General features: G+C 41.2%; 3 protein-coding genes across 6 annotated transcripts; 1 reads left to right on the top strand and 2 right to left on the bottom strand.

Annotated features, from left to right (window-relative positions):
• Positions 1-32: 32 nt before the first annotated feature.
• Positions 33-3244, bottom strand: LOC101063266 (FERM domain-containing protein 6). Of its 4 annotated transcripts, none has more exons than XM_011602514.2 (13): positions 3086-3243; positions 2693-2783; positions 2500-2579; positions 2326-2384; positions 2039-2243; positions 1817-1972; positions 1681-1746; positions 1537-1605; positions 1027-1201; positions 644-745; positions 429-560; positions 318-340; positions 33-226 (listed from the first exon to the last, which is right to left on the bottom strand). In XM_011602514.2, the coding sequence occupies exons 1-13, from the start codon at positions 3155-3157 to the stop codon at positions 185-187; spliced, it is 1272 nt and encodes a 423-aa protein (XP_011600816.2). In that variant the 5' UTR covers positions 3158-3243; the 3' UTR covers positions 33-184. The 4 variants fall into 4 exon arrangements, with proteins under 4 accessions (XP_011600816.2, XP_029693117.1, XP_029693124.1 ...); XM_029837257.1 differs by having other exon boundaries at positions 1681-1743; XM_029837264.1 differs by lacking the exon at positions 2326-2384 and having other exon boundaries at positions 2039-2299; positions 3086-3244.
• Positions 3245-3386: 142 nt separating this feature from the next.
• gpam (glycerol-3-phosphate acyltransferase, mitochondrial) lies at positions 3387-16273 on the bottom strand. Its single transcript, XM_011621885.2, has 21 exons — positions 16042-16273; positions 13710-13846; positions 13514-13633; positions 13185-13258; positions 12758-12871; positions 12446-12595; positions 12229-12328; positions 11962-12098; positions 11724-11823; positions 10613-10825; positions 10420-10533; positions 10229-10314; positions 9354-9469; positions 8497-8567; positions 7895-8162; positions 7659-7816; positions 7121-7198; positions 6828-6965; positions 6549-6738; positions 6322-6380; positions 3387-6011 (listed from the first exon to the last, which is right to left on the bottom strand). Exons 2-21 carry the CDS (start codon positions 13791-13793, stop codon positions 5895-5897), a joined length of 2487 nt encoding a protein of 828 aa, XP_011620187.1. The 5' UTR covers positions 13794-13846; positions 16042-16273; the 3' UTR covers positions 3387-5894.
• Positions 16274-16744: 471 nt separating this feature from the next.
• On the top strand, positions 16745-18651 carry LOC101068736 (60S ribosomal protein L19-like). Its single transcript, XM_003961193.3, has 6 exons — positions 16745-16878; positions 17626-17732; positions 17828-17950; positions 18049-18169; positions 18242-18352; positions 18462-18651. Exons 1-6 carry the CDS (start codon positions 16874-16876, stop codon positions 18586-18588), a joined length of 594 nt encoding a protein of 197 aa, XP_003961242.2. The 5' UTR covers positions 16745-16873; the 3' UTR covers positions 18589-18651.
• Positions 18652-19182: the final 531 nt, after the last annotated feature.

Below are 19182 nucleotides of genomic sequence, written 5' to 3'. Positions count from 1 at the left end.
GAAAGCAGAGAAGGTTGGACTCATTTAATGAAAATACAAGTTTTTGATCAGGATGTGAGGGTCATGGGGCCTCTTATTTTTGAAGATAAATGTTAAATGATGTTTCTAATACATAAACTTTGGTTATTAATATGAAAATGCAACATGAGGGAGAGAAAATGGTCATCAGATGAAGCCGGCTTCCTTAGTCCACAGGAACTCCTTCATCAGCTTTGCCACTGAGAACCTGCACTCGCATCCAACCCAAAACACACCTTTACCTTTACACCTTTGACTTCCCGTTATTGTTTAATCAAGAGGGATCAGAGTCCGCTCACCTGTTTCATTTCCATAGTGACGGCTGAGGATGAACAGAGCACATTCAGTCGTTCAATCATAAGCACCTTACGATTGCCCCATGTTGTGTGGGGTTTGGCTTTGGGACGAACCTGCCCAGCGTGAAGAACGCATCACCAAAGGTGCGCTGACAGGTGCGCTCTTGAGCAGCTCGGCCAGCCATGGCACTTCATCTGGGTCATCCACGAGAAACTCCTCTGGCTCATCCACAGACAACTCAAACTCTGCCCCAGTCAGTGGAAACACACACATTGTCATTGATTGATATAGAGCTATATTTCTGTTTTAACTAAAACAGAGCTTTCACCCTCCTCCTCCTCTTCTTCCTCCTTCTGTCCAGGCCAGGCTTGTGGTCTGTGTTTCAGGCTTGTGGTGTCACAGATATAGGCTTCTCTATGCAGTTGGCTGGCTGCAGAGTGACAGAAGAATCACCATGCTTATCAGGATATATGTAATATAAGTGGTTTAAAGTACATTTATTATAACTGGTGATGCAGCTTGGTAAAGAAGTTTAAATTATTTGTTTTAGAGAAATTATTAGATGGCGTCAAACAGTCGTGGCACATCCAAGAGATGAAACAGAACAGGTCCAGCTGAGGTTTCAGTGACAGACCTCTTCTAAATTAATCTACAATTAGACTTCTTTAAAATGCCACGCTTGGTCCACCATCTTTCAATGGATAATTGGACCTTCTGTGTCTTCCAGCTGCTGGAGGTAGCAGACTGCATCCCTGGTGTTGATGTGAAGGCGATGGCTGTCTCTGAGGTGTCTCAGGACATGTTTGGAGTGGAAGGCAGAGGGAGTGTAGAACACCAGCTTAGGGAGGCACAAAGAGCCCACTGCAGAGATTTCAAATCTGTTGCCCTGGAGAGGAAAAATAACACTAAAAATGATTAATTTTTCCACTGAAATGCGTGACTAATACTCAACACAGACAGAAAAATAGGATTGTACTTTAAAATCTATCAATTACAGTGCAAAGATAAATGGCATTAGTGATGTGTGTGTGTGTGTGTGTGCGGTGGGGGGGGGGGGGGGGGGGGTGAATTGCAGTTTATTTTGGAACTAAGTGCAATAGTAGTGTAAGAAAGTAGAGGAGGGGAAGGGGCTGAAAAAAAGAGCACAGGCGTGTTTATGTGAATATAAGCTGCAAGTATTTCGACATATTACTGGTACTAGGTGTTGTTTTGAGGACAAACCTGGAAGGTGATGCGGTCGATATCAGTCCACAGAAAATCATGCAAGAGCCACTTCCTCCCTTCCACATCCTTTAGAAAACGACATTTACATTTAGGAATCTTGTAAGGTGAGGAGGGGAGTCAGAGTTGATGTGGAGGTAATACCTGATAAATACAGACTCCACTTAGTGCCACACCAAGAAGAAAGGAACTTTTTAGCTCCTTTTTCTGCTGCATTTGAAACAACAGATGAGAAAACTGAGATTCCATAGGAACGAATCCTCTTTTTGGTGTGACCGACCTTTCTCATCCTGTAAAATACGACTGCTCCATCCTGCAGACTGTTGGCCTCTTTTATAAACTGTAGGATGGCCTGGGTGCGAGTGAGGCCTCTCAGCTCGACGTGTAACACAGGACAATGCTGGAGGAGAAAGTCTCGTCCACGATGCTTTATTAGCTGTGCACAAGATCAGGTCACACCCCCTCATACACCATGTTTAATGGCTACCTTTTCCGCTCTTACCCATGGTGGAAAATAATCTTCAGGAAGAAAGTATAGCCTTTGTTTGGACTTCTCGTCATTCCTCTCTCCCAGTTCCACGTCTCCAACATCAGCTTGAAGAGCACACGCCGCCAGCTGGAAGAACAAAGCTTCCTGATGGCGACTCTGCGACCACAGCACCTTCTGCCGCAGCTCAGCGTAGTAAAGCTCCCTCACCTCACTGCTACTGCACGACCAAATATGACAAACGTGAGTGAGAGGGTTCCACTGCTGGTTTAGCTTCTAAAAGATACCATACAAGAACTTACTGTATGAGCTGTCCCCTTGGTAAATAAAACTGTACTCTCAGGAATAAGATGAATTGGATCTGATGAAGGAATTTTATCCTTGTTTTAAATGAAAGTCTCCAAAAATTGGGGGCACATGTGGCGGGACAGTAGATGCCGCTTCTAAAGAAATGTAAAACCCTCAAAAGAACCCACCTTTGAAGAGTAACTCTTCCATCTTCGGCCAAAGTAGCTGCTCAGCTTTTTATCCAAATCAAGGAAGAGGTATTCATTATCTAGGGGGCAGAGTTGTCAGCCTTATTTCTGTTATTCTTTTACATTCTCGCAGGCACCTCCCTGATTTAACGTTAAGTTAATTCCAAACCGGCTCCTACGCAGATTAACTGACCTCTGAGAACCGCCAGGCCGAACATCTGGAGCTCTGCGATGCCGAGATGTTCCGCCACGCTTTGGAACACGTCACTGGCTCTGGCTCCCACCTAAAACATGCAAAACAACAATAAAAGCACCAAATAGTAGATTGACATTCAGGGTCATAAGTTGTTGCTTCACATAGATGCATTAGAAGGTATTTTCTTTGTTCGGGGACCACAAACAGACCCATGGAGGAGGGCCTGTCCATCTGGAACCTTCTCCTGGGGCCATTGAGCTATTTTTTGTCAGAATTCATGATCAATGTGTAAGACAATGAATACAATCATTATTAGAGTTAGTAAAACAAATCCTGCTAATAGAGAATTTTTCTCAAACATGGCAAAATAACAGGAAGGAGGTTCCTCACCCTGATCGGACGATCCATCCGCTGCTTGTTTGGTAACAGGACACAGACTCGTCGTTTCTGCTGCATCCTCATGGTTACAGAAGCTTCAGCCCATCTCACACTGCCTTATATCCCCGCGTCCTCCCACAGACTCACCAAAACAAGTCAAACATCTTTTCCATGTAACCTGACACGAGGTGACTCCCGACTCGTACAGGACGCATGAAAAAGGTGGAAAGGCTCATGAAAATTCAGCCCCCAATCCATTTTTAGTGAGTTGTATTGCCTCCCTTCACACACAAAAACAAACACAAGCCCATTGTTCACCTATGATGAATTTATTTAGAAATCAAATCCAGTTAATGCCAACTGTGCTTTGCTCAGAGAAAGCAAGAATATGACACATTTTGCTTATCAGCTGGTGATTTTTTCTGACACAAAAAGAACACAATTTCTTTGCTCTTTTATTAAGTCACAATCTATAGTGGTCTACACAAAAGAACATTTTGTTAACATGCACAAAAAACAGAAAAAAACTACAGTGCATAAAAGGCACCTGCTCCTATGATACACGTATTATTTTCTTCATTCGACACAGTTAGAGAGTTGAAGAGGGATATTTATGCAGCTTTAGTAGTCATGAGTTTCAACAATCCCTGACATCACCATTTCTGTACGGAACCCTCTTCCACATTACAGTGACCTTTTCTGGGGGGACAGACGACATACATTCCAGACAAGTTCAGCCAATACGCCAAAACACCCTTTCCCCGGCACAATTCACACACAGCACGGCAAAAGACACGCGTCAGGCTCAGTGGAGGCGACACCGGAGTGTTGACGATTCAGAGGTGATTGGAGGAAATGTGCGCTACAGTACGGAAAGTGGCTTAGATCTTGGCAGGAGAGTCCCAGCGTGTTTTGGTATTTACGCTAGCTGTGGGCTCAGAAATGCTTTGATGCTCCCTTTAACCTTACAAGAACATGCTGGGCTGTTTTCAGCACACTTAAATAACATACTTTTGTCCTTTTTTTTTCTTTTCACATGCTGTAGGTCGTGTACACCAATCCCCAATGAGTAACATTACCTTTAATGAGGATTTTTTTGTACAGAGTTGGGGAAAAACTGCATGAAAACATGCAGGTTATCACATTAAATAAAGCAAGGCATTGAAGGGGAAAACATTTAAATTAATTGGTATAAGCAGATTTACAGGCAAGTTTTCAGCATAAATATTATACTTCTCAAGGTATACCATCGCATACGTTTTATTTTATTGCTCTGGCAGATCAAAAATGACACTTCATAACATTCACTGCTTTCTTTAGGGTTAGATTTAGGATCGTTGCTTAATAAAGCTGCTAATTCTTATTTCTGCCATTGACCAAACCATTTTTCTTTTCCCAGTTGCGGTCATGCACTAACAATAATGTTCTACGTTTGTGATTGCGTTAAATACAAAATGCAAGACATTTACCTTTGCAAAGGAGGACAAGCCGCAGTTAACCGCACAGTTATTGTTCAGAAGTTTAAGAGTCAGGGTTTGTTTTTTCATTTATGTGTTAATGTGTTCAGAGCGACACGTTCTGACACACAATTCTCAGTCTGACACCATGAAGGGGACCTATTTATTGACAGATGTCAGATGCTTTTATGAGTAAGCCAAACAAGTAAAAGTGGGGACTAACATCAGAAGCAGTGTTGCTCCTCTCCTAATCTACTTTTCAAAGTAAACAAGTAAAAAAAAGACTTTTCTTCACTGCCGCTGTCCTGCTTATCACATAAACAGATGCCATTGACATGACTTTTGATTGCACAGTGGACAGCACTGTCATTTTCACTTTTCAGCTTCTCTGCCTTGTTAATTTCCAGCAAAAATCCACTCCCAGTTTTTTTTTTTTTTCTCAAAAAAAACATGATTATTTTCAATTTTCACCCCTGGACACTCGAGACTAAATAGCCTAAACTCAAGTGGATGTGATAGCTGATATAAAAACTTCAGGTGCTGCCACATTCATAGACTAGTGAAAGGTGTTACGTAAACAATAGTATAAAGTCAGTTCCCATCGCTGTAATGAAAAGTGTAACTGAATGCACTTAGATGTGAGTGGTTTGAATGCACTTAACCATAGGTGCATGTGATTAAAGGCTTCTACTGCGCTGCATGTTTTCTCTCTGCTGACCTGTTCTGATATCTTGAATCAATAACTACATAGTAACTGACCAGAATGTCAGTAAATTATGTTTTGTAACATTCATTCAATAACTACTTCTATATTATTAAATCCAGGGAGCATTTGATAAACACAGGTTGGTGCATTTTTGAAATATAGAATTTGTGTGGCTCGTGTATGTGAAGTTTCACTCGAGAGAAGATGGCAGTTTAGCAAACATGCAGGGAAAACATAGTCAAGCTAATGTAAATGTTCAGTTATTCTTGAGATAAAGTCAGACTGCTTTGTTTAGATTGTTGTAATACTGATTCTCATTTGCCAACAGACTTCAGCAAATTTTCTGCTTAAAATATTCATTGAATTAAAATATCATCAGTTCCCTGGCAAAGTTTCTAAAGAAATTCGTCGTTTGAGACACTTCTTGAAAGAAAAACACAGGTATATCAACTGCACAGTTTCCAGACTTTCATAAAATGGAGCTAAACAGGAAGAGAAAGCATCGTCCTGCAAACAGCGAGTAGTTAGTGGCTGTTACATGAAGGCACTTCCTGGTAAAGCTTTCCACAGAGTAGCACCTGGGATTGTTATGAAGGAACCAGAAAAAGCCCTTTACTAAAAAGGAGCCTGGGGTCAGAACTGGGATTAAATCTTTCACTCACAGCAGGGTGAAGCCTAAGATGTACTGAAGGAGTTTGTTACGATTGGCCTGAGGTAGAAAGGTGCTGCTCAGCTCCAGTATGGTCATCTTGTTCTCTTTTCTCACCTTCAGAACCTGCACAATAAGAAAAGTTATATCGGTAATTGAATTAAGTCAGTTTGGTCCTATTTTAGCATCTGTACACTTAATACAGCTGCTAAAACTGCTAATAAACTTATTTAAGTGATTATATCAAGCAAAGTGTGCACATATAAACAATGCATCAATTTATAGAGTTACTACTGTGGAGACGGTATGTGGTAGATGGTCATTTGTCATCATCTTGAGTTTTCTATTTGATTCTGAATGGACACTTTTGTGTGTAAAGGCCTTTTAATGCAAACTGAGAAACATAAAAACATTCCAAACATTGAAGCTCGCTTACCCCGAGCTCCTTGAATGTCCTCACTGTGTTCTTAACCAGATAATGAGTTGCGCTTTCACCTGGAAGAGAGAGTAAACCCATTAAATATAAAATGTTTGATCTTCCATGTATCTTGTAAATTGGTGTACTTATGCTAGAAAACAGACTTTTGGAAATGTAATTCAGCAATATAATCAAATGACTCAGCATCTAGTCTGATTTTGGGGGTAAAGTTTTTGTTGAATTACCGTAAACAGCCAGCCCCTTCTCTGTGCGTGTGAGTAGGTATCTGAACAGTTTCTGCGTGTAGTCCGACTCAGACGTGGGCTGAACTAGACTGTGGATGAAGATTGCAGCCCCGCTGTAAGCCTCTAGCACAGGGCTGACAAGCCGCTGTAGGAAGATGAAGAAGTCCTGGTGCTCTGCAGAAATGCTCACCTGGGATAGAACACGGAAAGAAGATGAGATTTAAATCAAATACTGCATTTCATTTTGAAATGCGTGGGTTTTTATTCAAACAACTGAACCTTTAAGTAGCGATCTCTCTGCTCCTCTCCAAAGTCACTATCCTCATCCTCCTCGTCGCTTCTCCAGGAAAGGGGTTCAGGAAACTTTTTGGGCCATGGTTCCTCCGTGGGGCTGGGACTCAGTTCCTCCTGGTCCTCCTGATGTTTATTAATACATAAATTACTTCACTGACTGTATCACAAAGTAAACAGCTGATAACAGCATTTTCAATCATAGTCAATGTGCAATAACTTTCTGACTCATGTGATTTATTCTCGTAACCATGCAGCAAGATTTGTGTTTAAAAACTGACCTCTGCTACATAAAGAACTCCATACTGAATCAGCCGCGTCACTGCGTCGTGAAAAACCTGGTAAAGTGTCTGGCAGGGCTGTGGGACAAAGAGAAGACGCATGAAACACATCATTTGGAAATGGGTTTCTATTCATTAACCAATAAACCTCACAGGCTTGGTTAGAAAGAAAAACTGCTGACACAGAATTACTGCAGCAGCTACGCTGCGGCATAAACACTAGGTACTGCTGGCAAAGATGAAAAAAAAGTTCTGCCTGAACAGCTGAAAAGCTGGTTAAGACTTTGAGCTCTGCTGTGAGAGGTACCAGAGTGAAACAGCAGCAGAAAAACTGGAGCATGAAATTAAATCTTAAAAAGGTTCCAGCTTCATTCAGTATAATCGCTTTGATGCTCCATTCAAAGGTTAGACATTCAGCCCCTTATTACACCGCAAATAAGACTTTTAGTATTTCAGCTTTTATTTCAGGAGACAAATGTGACCATAAAATTGGAGAGACATAAAATGAATAGACGTTTCTGAAATTTGTCAGACGTACCGGTGCCACCATGACCTCATTAGTGAGGAAGTAGGAGAGCCCGGCAGCCTTGCGGATGAGTCTCTCCTGACTGAGAGGGAGGCTGTTAATGTCAGCAGGCAGGTGATCCGACTCTGATTCAGCAATCAGCTCTCGCTGTAGTGACAGGATACTGCAGGCTGAAAACAAACAGATGATTCAAAACACTTCTGTTCCATGATAACAATAATAAATCACATAACACGGGCTCAACATACCGATGATTGCATCAGAAATGAAGACGTGGAAAAGGCCATTGCTGTAGAAGTTGAGCTCAAACAGTGCTGGTACAGTCTGACTGGGAGCGACGGTCAACTCCCCGTTGCAATTCGCACTGCTGGTTACATTCACGCAATTTCCCAGCAGGTGAAGTGCTCGCATGACCACATCTTCCGAGTTCCCCGAAAAGCCAAGATCAAAATCCCTTGACAGGATCTCCTCCTTCATGCTGAAAAAGTCCTCCACCAGCTTGGAAAGCACCACGCCCTGAAATTAAGGAACAGAAAAAACGAAAGCATTTCAAGAACCAAAGTTCAAGTAAAACTGAATCAACAATAATCAAATTTTGGCGACTCCAACTAAAGATTCTCAAGTCATTAACATGCAGCACTGGTCAGAATGGATTTGTGCTGTCATGACAAGAATAGGCCGTTAGATGGCAGTAGCGAACGGCTATAATTCAAGGAAGGGTGGTCTGACAGGTTTTTAAGATGAATAATAAGGATGCGACATATATTGCATAAAGGAATAAAATATAATAGAAAAATAAAAGTGAATCTAAAAAGGCCAGTATCAACAGGATAAAGGGAGTCACCCTTACCTTTCTGTGTCTGTACAGCATTAGACAAGCTACAATATGGGTGGACATGATCGCTGAGGACTTATTTGCAGCTGTAAGACAGAAGTGAAAAAGAGGATCTAAAAGTGACATTTATGACAATGTTAAATCTGATATTTATGGAACTGTTAAATAAGTCAACTAATTCTGACAAACCTACAATACACACAAACACCTTAAATCAGAAAAAAAAGGGTGGATAAAAAAAGAAAATCTTCAATTTCAAACCATTCAAAATCTTTAAAAAAAACAAACAACGAAAAGAACAATTTGATCATTTCTAGAGCTCAACTTTGTAATTGCATTTCTCCCTGGCTCTAAATAATTATCAGGCATTAAAAGAATTTATTTGAAAATGATTTTCATTATAATGGAGAGAAAGGCATTTGTGCATGTGTTTGCATGTGCATCTGGGCTCACGTCAAAGGTTACTATCGGTCATCTGTAGCATACTTCAAGTGCTGCATTCCTCTTTCTCCTCTATCCTCCCCCTCTTCCTACTGGCTGAAAACAACATGCCATCCAGCTGGAGGCTTTGTGATTGGCCGACAGTAAAAAGCATCTAGCCCCACTAAAGAAGAATACCTGCCTAGAAAAACGGTTTGTGTAGTGTTCCCCCGGAGCAAAAAAGCTAACAGTTATTTTAGATTGTGGTGCCACCATTATAGACTCACTTAATTTTGACATTAGCTATAAGGAATGTGCAGTAAAAATGTACAGCAGGAAGAATCAATGAACTTAGATGTGATGAATGAAGTAATGCTGCAACATTGACCTTTAATATCAAGATCCAAAAGTAGTGAGGACATCAAATAATTGCAGTGTTATAAGTAGCTTACTGAAAATGACGTGTTTGGCCAGACTGTTAATGATTTGTCGTCTCAGGATGTCATCGGGCAGCTCTCCGTGCAGCTGCTGCTGCTCCTGCTGCCCCTCGAAGAGCTGAGCATCAGGTCTGGAAACAATAATAATGTGTAAACACAAAGTCTGACATGCATCTCTTTATGACAGCCTGGAATACTAACAAACGCAGCAGCATATAAGGAAGCCACTACATTTCCATCCAATAATTAGGTGAAAGCTTGGACACCCTGTCATAAGTATAGTTTGTTTTTGTGCTTTTACACTTTCCAAATATTAAATTTTACACCATGTTCATTCAAAATGCTTTTGTTTAGCATGCAAGCGTTAATATATTTCCTGTGTTGAGATTGTTTGTGGCTCAAGACCAGCAGGGATGAAGGTCAGTGTTGATCTAAAATGTCCCCAGCCAGAGATCGCTCTAAGCCAAGTTCTGGATCAACAACAGATCCCACTGTGAATTAACAGGAGGGGGAAATTACCATTGGGACCGCTGGAGAGTTCATGATATTACAGCTGGGACTGTGAAAATGCTCAAAGATGAAGCTGATATCCAGAGAGGAGAGTGCATGCTGTTGTATTTGCTACATTCTGAGTACCAAAATACTCATTTTACTATAGTAAAGTGAGGATAACTTGGGACTTTAAAGAACTGTTATGACAGGCTTATGACATGATTTTGAGGTTGAGGTTAGGATTAGAGTTAGAGTTAGGCCATTAGTTAGGATGTTAGTTAGGATGGTTAGGGTAAGGAGCTGGGGAATGGATTGTCTATGCCTATGAAAGTCCTCACAAAGATAGAAGTAAAAGGATATGTGTGTGTATCTGTGTGTGTGTGTGTGTACAGCCTTACTGTGCAGATATAATGGTGGGCAACAAGGTGTTTTCAAGAGATGCCGGTGGTGGAATATGGCGACTTCTCTGGGTGTCCAAGTACTCCTGTGTTTGACCCAAAAATATTACAAACAAACTGATACTGAGCAGCAGTAATGTTTCCATCAACTAATAAAATAGTTACTGAAATTCTAAATTAGGAACATTCACCTTCAGGGAGAAGGGCTGGTTGAAGTCAACTCGGACACAACCATAGTTCTTCCTTAGCATCCTGCACACTCCACAGGCTATTCCCCACCAACTCTCATTCTTTTTAGGCTTTCCCTGAAACGGATAAACAGTTTATTGAAGCTGTTCGTTCCCCAAACAAACCCTCTTTGTGAAGCAGAGCGCAGACACTTACCAACTGCTCGCTGTTGTAATTGCCCTCGATGATGCGATCATAGGAGATGCCGACCGGCACCACTAGCACATCCCCAATGGACCCAAAGTGCAGCGCGTCCACCACGATGGACAGCATCCCGGCGCGTGCGGTAGAGGGCTTCCCACTGCGAGAACGGGTTCCCTCCAAGTACACTTCCAAAAACTGCTGCTGGCACAACAACTCCTCCGTATACTGATGAGAGGTTGACCAGGCACAAAAACACAGGTTATTGTGATAACAGCAGGATGAGGAGACACACACACACACAACACATACAAAATAGTGTGTTCTTTAAATGTGGCCGTCGAAAAAAGAAAACACAGATGAGGGCCTGGCACATGCCGAAGCTGCATGCTGTGTAACTGTATCTCCTGTTATGTAGACATTACAGTAGAAGAGAGGCTTTGTCCTGAAATAGACTTCAGCCACTCAACAGTGAGACTAAGCTATGTAGAGGACAGACATGAAGGGTTGAGATATGAATGAAATTAGGACAGTGGGTTTTTTGTCCACGCCTGAAATTCGGTCCGAGTTGATGTTGACTTAATTACATTTGTTTGAGCGACACGGGAATACCATCAAATCTAATTTTAGCGTATTCAAAAGGGGCATCGCGGCTTCGGTACCCGTATATGATCTCCTGCCTTTTTGTTATTTAAAACATATATCACCGTCTAACAATAAACACAGATCTACTGATGTTGAGAGGGGTTCGGAGATTTAGCTGGAAATTTAGCCTTTTTAACCTTCCAACTGGTGCAACTCGCACCAGGACGTCTGGTGGATAAAAACGCAAAAGTGATGTTATTTAATACAGCTCTATGTTTAATGCCTCCAAATCGGGTCCCTTTCCACAATTTTAGTGTCAAATAAAGATTCTAGCTGGTGGGATGTGTGCTGGAGGTCATAAAGGATTTTTTTTGGTTTAAAAAACCAAAAAATTTAAAAGAATAACACAAGATAATCTTCATCAGGTCAATTGCACATGTTAAGTCGTCCACCTCAGATCAATGACATGTAACAAAGCTGTAATCTTGAATACAAAGGGCAGGAAAACCCAGCTACAGACAAGGAGAGCGGTGGGACTTACTGCATACAACAGCGACCTGTACAAAATGTCTTTTTTCCCATCTTCCGTCTCCTCCATTTTCCTTCGGATGAAAAATCCTCCCAGTTTGCGAATAAGAGTGCTGGAGAAACAAACCCAAAAAGTTAACCAAGTGCTGTTAACCAAGACACTAATTAAATCCATGCATGGAGCTCGTATTGTTGTATTTTCACTCCCGGACATCAGAAATAAAAAAAGAGAGGTCTGTTGAAAGCTTTACCTGAGGATAGGGATGCTTAGGTTGTTTCCTGCAGCGATGTGTGGAGCTTTGATATTGTGACAGAACAGGATCAGGGTAATAAGCAAGTAGTCGATGTGGGATTTGTGAACGGGGAGGAAGATCATGGGCACATTTTGCTGTGAAAAGCAGGACACTGATGAACATAAGAACATGTAAACTGCATAAAATGTGCTGCGATCAATGTCAAAGACAGCGTTAATAAAAGATAAATATTCATGAGTAGCAATGATGATTATTGTCGCACACCTCTGTGGCAGCTTTCTTGACCATTTCCAACTGACCCTTGTGGATCTGGATACTCCAAAAGAAACCATTAAAGAGCCTGAGGAGGACCCAACCAGTCAGCCTGAACAAACACAGCGAGCAAAAATGTAAAAAAAAAAAGTGTACAATATAGTTATTGACTCAGAAAGACATACATTTCCACAGTAGGAATAATGAAAATTATTTGAAATAAAATTACCTGATAAAAGCTGGTGAAACATTAGCCACCATCTCCTGGAGGCAGGCCCTGGCTTTTTGCTTCACCTTACTAACACCTTTCTGCTTTTTACCAGGCTGGCTGGAGGCAGCATCCACATCAGCGGCAACCTTTTCAATAGCGTTTTCCACCCTGCGAACAACACAATACATCTTGCTTATACAAAGGTGCCTGTTCATAAATGCAACATTTGTCCTTGCAGTGGTTCCATTTTACACTCGCCAATGACGCGCTGCCATCGAAGCGGCCATGCAGCACCTTCTGACAGCTGTCTCCTGTTACGCTGGCTCTTACTTTTTATTATTGAGAACGTTGTCCACAATGTTCCTGGTGAACATGTCCTTGTTGACGTCCCTCTCCATGACAAAGAGCACGTAACTCAGCCTGCGGGCCAGCCACCCCCTCTGTCTGCATGATCACAAAGACACAAATAACTACTCTAAAATATCTGACAGAATCTATTGTAGCTCTCTCTTTGTTGCACCGACTCTGTTGTTTCTGAAGTTTTTCCGAGGGTAAACAACCATCTTTATGGGAAATCCACATGAATTGTATTTTCTATTTTTTCCACGCTGACTTATTGACATTTGCTGCCGAGATCCATGAGCACGGTATCCACTGACAAGCACTTTAAAATATTCATTGCTCCTCTCTTTCACAGAGCATCCTGTTAACTTTTGTTGTAATTTAAACACGTCGCAGGTGACGCTGCTTTGTTTACCTGGTGTGCGTCTCGTTGATGTAAATGACATTGCGTAGACCCAGAGATGGAATACTGGGGTTAAACAGCTTTTCCTATAAAGACACAAAATATTTAAGACAAAAAAAACAGACTTGACTGACAAAACAGGAACAGCCTTAAAGTCCATTGGGTGAGAAACAAGACTTGACTTTAAATTGCTGTGACTCCTGCTGGCTAAAAAAAAAAACATTCCAAAATGGGCCTCATGTGTGAATAGAGCAGGACATAAGATTCCTTTTCTAGTTACTTAAATAATTCCCTGGAACTCTGAACTCAGATCGTGTTAATTAGATCTAGCGTAACGTTACCCAGCTCTGCGGTGTACAGGAGTGACAGCAGCGGCCCACAAATGGCCTCTTCCTGTTCAGCAGACCTTCTTTCCACGTGCTCGCCACGCAGCGCAGCACTGATGGGCTGGTACTACGGTCCTTGAAGTAAAAGAATTGAAAAATGAGTAAAGACAAAGAGGTGTGACAAAGACATGATGATGGGTGTGTGACTTACCAAGTCATCGTTGGGATGTTTCCAGCGGTTACACCACTGCTCTCCATTGTTGACCTGCAGCAACAAACCATCGGACATGTCCATGTTCTCCGTGGTCCTTTCCCCTCCGCCCAGATCATACAGCACTAGCTAGAAAGCTGTCAGAGAAAGAGGAATCATATTTTCTGATATTTAAAAAAAAAAAGCTCCTCAAGGACGTCAGATTTTGGTTTGGAAATTATATTGTTTCTTTCCATGATAGTAATTTGTTGATGACAGAATAAAACAATATGATGGCCTGTGCACATATAATTATTTAATATTTAATTCTGGGAGGTCTGGGAGTGTCACCAGCCTCATCTCTGGGGTTAAGGCACGGGCTCCTCCCAGGTGATGCATCACCATGATACTATGAGTTACTGCAGAAACCCTTCAAGTTAATATCTGCTCGTGCAGGTTATTCCAGCCTTTCAGAGTTGTGTCAAGGTGTAGATTGTGAAATCTTATCAGGAAGGCATATGCCATAATATTGGAGATATTTGGATTTATTGTAATGACAAAAGTTGTTTTTATAAAAAATGCATTTGCAGTTTTTATGATCTTCATATTGTAAAGATTTTATCACAATAACCGTAGATTTGTGGCATATTGTGCATGCGTGAGAAAATGCTATGCGATTCCTTCATGCATATTCTGCTGTCCTCCATGCCTTTTGAAAGCATTTAAAAAAGATTTTTAGGTTCCAGACATACGACAATCAGCTCCTTTGTATGCTAATCCTGATTGCTGGCAAAACCGTGTCACATCAATGCGATCAACACAATGCATGTCGCAGCGGCCAAAACTAGCCAAGTAAGTTTGTCAACACTGTTTTCTGTGACTGATGGATTGCAAAAGCATTAAACTGAATTCATTTGAGCTTGAAGGATTTTTAAAGCCACCCTTGCTGCATACTGCAGATTTCCACCTCAACATTTTTTAAACAGCTGCTGGCTATTGAATTCATCTCAATCAGAGCTGGGCTGTTAACAGGTTCAGACAAGTCGTAAAATCACCTTCCTTCAACAGCTAATGTTAAATGTGAGAGGTGTTTTAAATTATTTTTACATATAACTGTCTGACCAAGCTTGTTCCTCAAGTTAATCTATTGACATTATCCCACCATAACTACAAAGGTGTGGAAAAGCTGACCCAGTGTGCCTGTGGTTGACTGATTTCTGACTGATCATTAGCAAATAATTGAGCCTCACTTGGATTGATGCGTTTGTTACAACATTCTGAATATTTTAGCACAGGGTTGGCTATCTGGTGACCTATTCCATAACCAATGCAGACTAATGTATTGTCTAACGTGTGACTGATCATAGTTACAAGTCAGTCGCTTTTCTGCTTATTTAAACAAAGACTCATTTTTTAGCACATCACAACACATCATTGTCATGGTGAAACATTAATTATAAAATATCTAGTTCATCATCTATATCATCTATATCTATATCATGTACTGTTTATATAGCACTTTACCTGGCATGCAGCCACAATTACATAAAATACAACAATCCATGGACACAGTAAGAGAAGAACTCAGATTAAAGTCCTGTACTGTTGTTGCGTCTGGAATCTGGTTAGCGTGTTGGTTACAGTAAACACAACAAAAACAGTATGCTAATACACATGGCGGGTTAATCCATCCAGTGGACGCCAAGGCTCCAGCGGTAAACAGGTCAAACAGGAGGAGGGCAGGGGTGAGAGATGGGGGGCCGATACCGTCACTGCAGACAACAATGGCACAAACCAGGGTGCTCTGGTGAATAGCTTGGCCTCAAAGTAACAGAAGTGTTGAAGTCTCCACAATCTGCAGATCGGCTGCGCTGAGAAAGTCCTTCTCCTTTAAATGACGACTCGTTTGGCTTCTGTCACCGTCTCTATGGTTCGCTCACGCTCCCTGGGCATCACGAGCCAAAGCCGGGCGTTAAGTTGGGGATTATGGGAATATAGCAATAACTACACCACAAGATCACCGCCTCGAGTTAGATCGACATTAACGAGCGAGTGGTTGACGTTTAATCCGTTAGTTAAGACCCTAAAGCGGCTACAAGATTAGATGTCGCCTGCTTCTTTGTCAAAGGACCTCTTGAACACAATGTCAACGTAAAGTTAAACCGGCTACTGGGCCGCCACGCCGCTCAAAACGGCCCCGAGCGACTTTGCTTTTACCGCTCGCAAATGTTACACTGATGCCGCTAAAAAGAATGTGGAAATAATGCTTCATTGCCGGCGCACACGCCGCTCACTCCAACGGTGTAGCTAGCTTTAGCTTCCGAGCCACGCTCACGATAGAAATGGTTCTTACCTTGAGTGCAGCGCTGAGGTGATTCATATCTCGAAATGAATGGCAAAACTACAGCAGCGCAACCATTGGGTTGTTTCGTACACTCGTATTTCTCTCGGGAAGCCTCACTGCACCCGAGAGTACCGGTCTGCAACGCTCTGTCAGAGATTTAAAAAAAATGCGTGACAGGAGGAAGGAGGCTGGTGTTTAGGTACACCGGCGACCTCTCAGCATTGTAGTTCTGACAGAAGCCAGCAGAGAGCACCCTTTCCACATCACTTCGTAGTCGTTTAAAAACGACACCTAGTGATATATATGACGCGGACGTGGAATAATCTCAGCGGATAACGGCTGCATTCTATTTTGTTCTTTTTTCTATTAAATTAGCCCAGCGTTTATGCTACGTAATATAGCAATAAACGTTTTTGACGCTCCAATGTAGTTAAAATACTAATCTTCATAGAATCCTCTTTTGCTATCCCTATCAGCCACCTAAATTTGAAAAGTACAGAGCAAACGGTAAAGTAAAATATGTGAATCTAAGTTAAAATTCTTAATTCTATTCTATCATTTTAGCGCCATCACGTGGTCAGAAATTTACAATACACGTTGCTTGGAGTGCACCACTTAATTATAAAAAGGGTAGAATGCTATAAGAAAGCTAATTCAACAATTATTATACAATTTATATTTATATGCACTTATTAAGTCTTATTATCATGGGCGGAAAGTATCCTATATATACTGAAATATTTCAATTACACCCAACACTTAAATGTCACCCATGACGATACGATAATGGTATGTCCCCAAGTGTTCCATTTCCTGCGTATCTATCAAGCTAAAAGTAGCCATGAGGTAAGCAAGATAAAAGCCATTTAAATTTTCATTTTATACTTATAACAACTATTTAATTGGATTCGTAGATAAAGACAACACCCACACATGGCCCCTTTGCTGGTGTTAGGAGTAAAACGACGTGTTCCTGCCTGGATGCAGACATGTTAAAGAACTATGCAGGGAAGCTAATTTAGTGTTAGCTAAAATGTAACCTGGGCATGTCATAACATGACTTAACTGTAAGGCTATGCTGTTCATGTTGGAGTACTTATGGAAATGCTAGCTGAATGCAATGATTAGTAATTTTATTGAAATCAGCCAAGCAGTTTTCGACCTGTTTATGATGCACCTCTTGCTAACTTTGGGATGTCGCCATTCTGTCACTACAAACCGACTGACAAGCATTGAAGACTCAATAAAAGATAACGCACCATCCAAAAGAAGATAGAAAATGATACTCTTCTTATCCAAACAATTCTGTCAAGTAAAATTGGTTATTCTATCGAAATGCTTTGATATTGATCGTAGTAGCGCGCTGAACCAATCATCACAATCTGTTTTGCACGAGTGGAAAAAAGTTGCGATGTTTTATATATTTAAAAAAATAAAGTGCTTACTCTCTGGGGTAAATGCATAACACAAACAGATCTAATGAACGTTGACTGAAGTTGAGCCATATATCCTTTTCAGTTGCATTATTTCAAACTTAAAATTAGACATGGTCTTAAGCCAAACCAATTTTTACTATTCATTTGTCTATTTCAGCATGCTCAGGCTCCAGAAGCGCTTGGCATCCAGTGTCTTGCGCTGTGGCAAGAAGAAGGTCTGGCTGGATCCAAATGAAACCAATGAGATTGCCAATGCAAACTCTCGTAAGTTTACGTCATGTGAGGCTTTCCTGCCTGGTGTCCCTGTGTTGTCAGTCTCCAGTGAGCAGCATCTTCACTGTCTTGTGTTTGTACGACAGGCCAACAGATCCGAAAATTGGTCAAGGATGGGCTAATCATCAGAAAACCCGTGACGGTTCACTCCCGCGCTCGCTGCCGCAAGAACACATTGGCACGGCGTAAAGGTCGTCACATGGGATATGGTAGGTTCTTCATTTCATAATAACACCCTCGCTCACACACTGTGTTGCTGAGTTTGACTTTAAAAATAATTTCTTTTAACAAATTCGCTGCCACTCAGGTAAGAGGAAGGGTACAGCCAATGCTCGTATGCCAGAGAAACTGACATGGATGCGGCGCATGAGAATCCTGCGTCGTCTGCTTCGTCGCTACCGTGAGTCGAAGAAAATTGACAGGCACATGTAAGTGTAAACTTAAGTTATTAGAATGGTTCAGCAAACGAGTAGTTTTAATATTGATTTTTATCCTTTAAGGTATCACAGTTTATATTTGAAGGCCAAAGGTAATGTCTTCAAAAACAAACGCATTCTGATGGAGCACATTCACAAACTGAAGGCAGATAAGGCTCGCAAGAAGCTTCTGGCGTAAGTTGTTTCACCATTGTGGGGCTTTAATTAATGACACTATTCTTAAATTGATAATACCATTAATTCTCAAATCAACATTGTTTTCTTACATCCCACTTGAATCCAGTGACCAGGCGGAGGCTCGCCGCTCAAAGACAAAAGAGGCCCGCAAGCGCAGAGAAGAGCGTCTTCTGGCCAAGAAAGAAGAAATCATCAAGAACTTGTCCAAAGAGGAGGAAACTGCAAAGAAGTGAATTTAATGTTAAACTAAATATTCGATTCTACATTTTCTTGTTAATAAAGTTGGATAAAAGAGATTGTTTTTATTTGTACTCTATGGTATAATCGATTTAATGGAAACTGAGAATGTGTAATGTCATTAACTCTCCAGTGGGGGGCGGCACAATTTCTTACATGAGTCAATTTTTCAAACAACGTAATATGATTCATTTGTCATAAACTATCACACTTGCACCAGCTTGCTAAAGGGATATAGTGTTAGATTGGTGATCAAATTGGTATGAGGAAAAATGTTATTAGTGCTTCTATATTCAGCTTGAGTTTACTGAAGTACCAGTGAAAAACAACTGCATGGCACCATCAAAAATGCATAATTTATAAAGCACTTTCAGATCTAAAAATAAGTCCTCAGTTTGGCAAGGCAATGTGGTTTTTTGGGGATATCTACTTCATAAATTTCCTTAAACTTAAATGCTGCCTCACCTGCACTTAGCTTTGTGATGTCATGGCTATTTATGTATGAAGTTTTGCTAAACTTTGTTTGGCACATCTAATGCATGGTAATTCCATGACTTATCAATTTCCTCACTTCATCTTGTGCTAATTAA

Source organism: Takifugu rubripes, chromosome 1 (genome assembly GCF_901000725.2).
Source record: "Takifugu rubripes chromosome 1, fTakRub1.2, whole genome shotgun sequence".
Classification (NCBI taxonomy): domain Eukaryota; kingdom Metazoa; phylum Chordata; class Actinopteri; order Tetraodontiformes; family Tetraodontidae; genus Takifugu; species Takifugu rubripes.
Note: the sequence above shows the minus strand (reverse complement) of the source record. Positions and strands in the feature narration are given on the sequence as shown.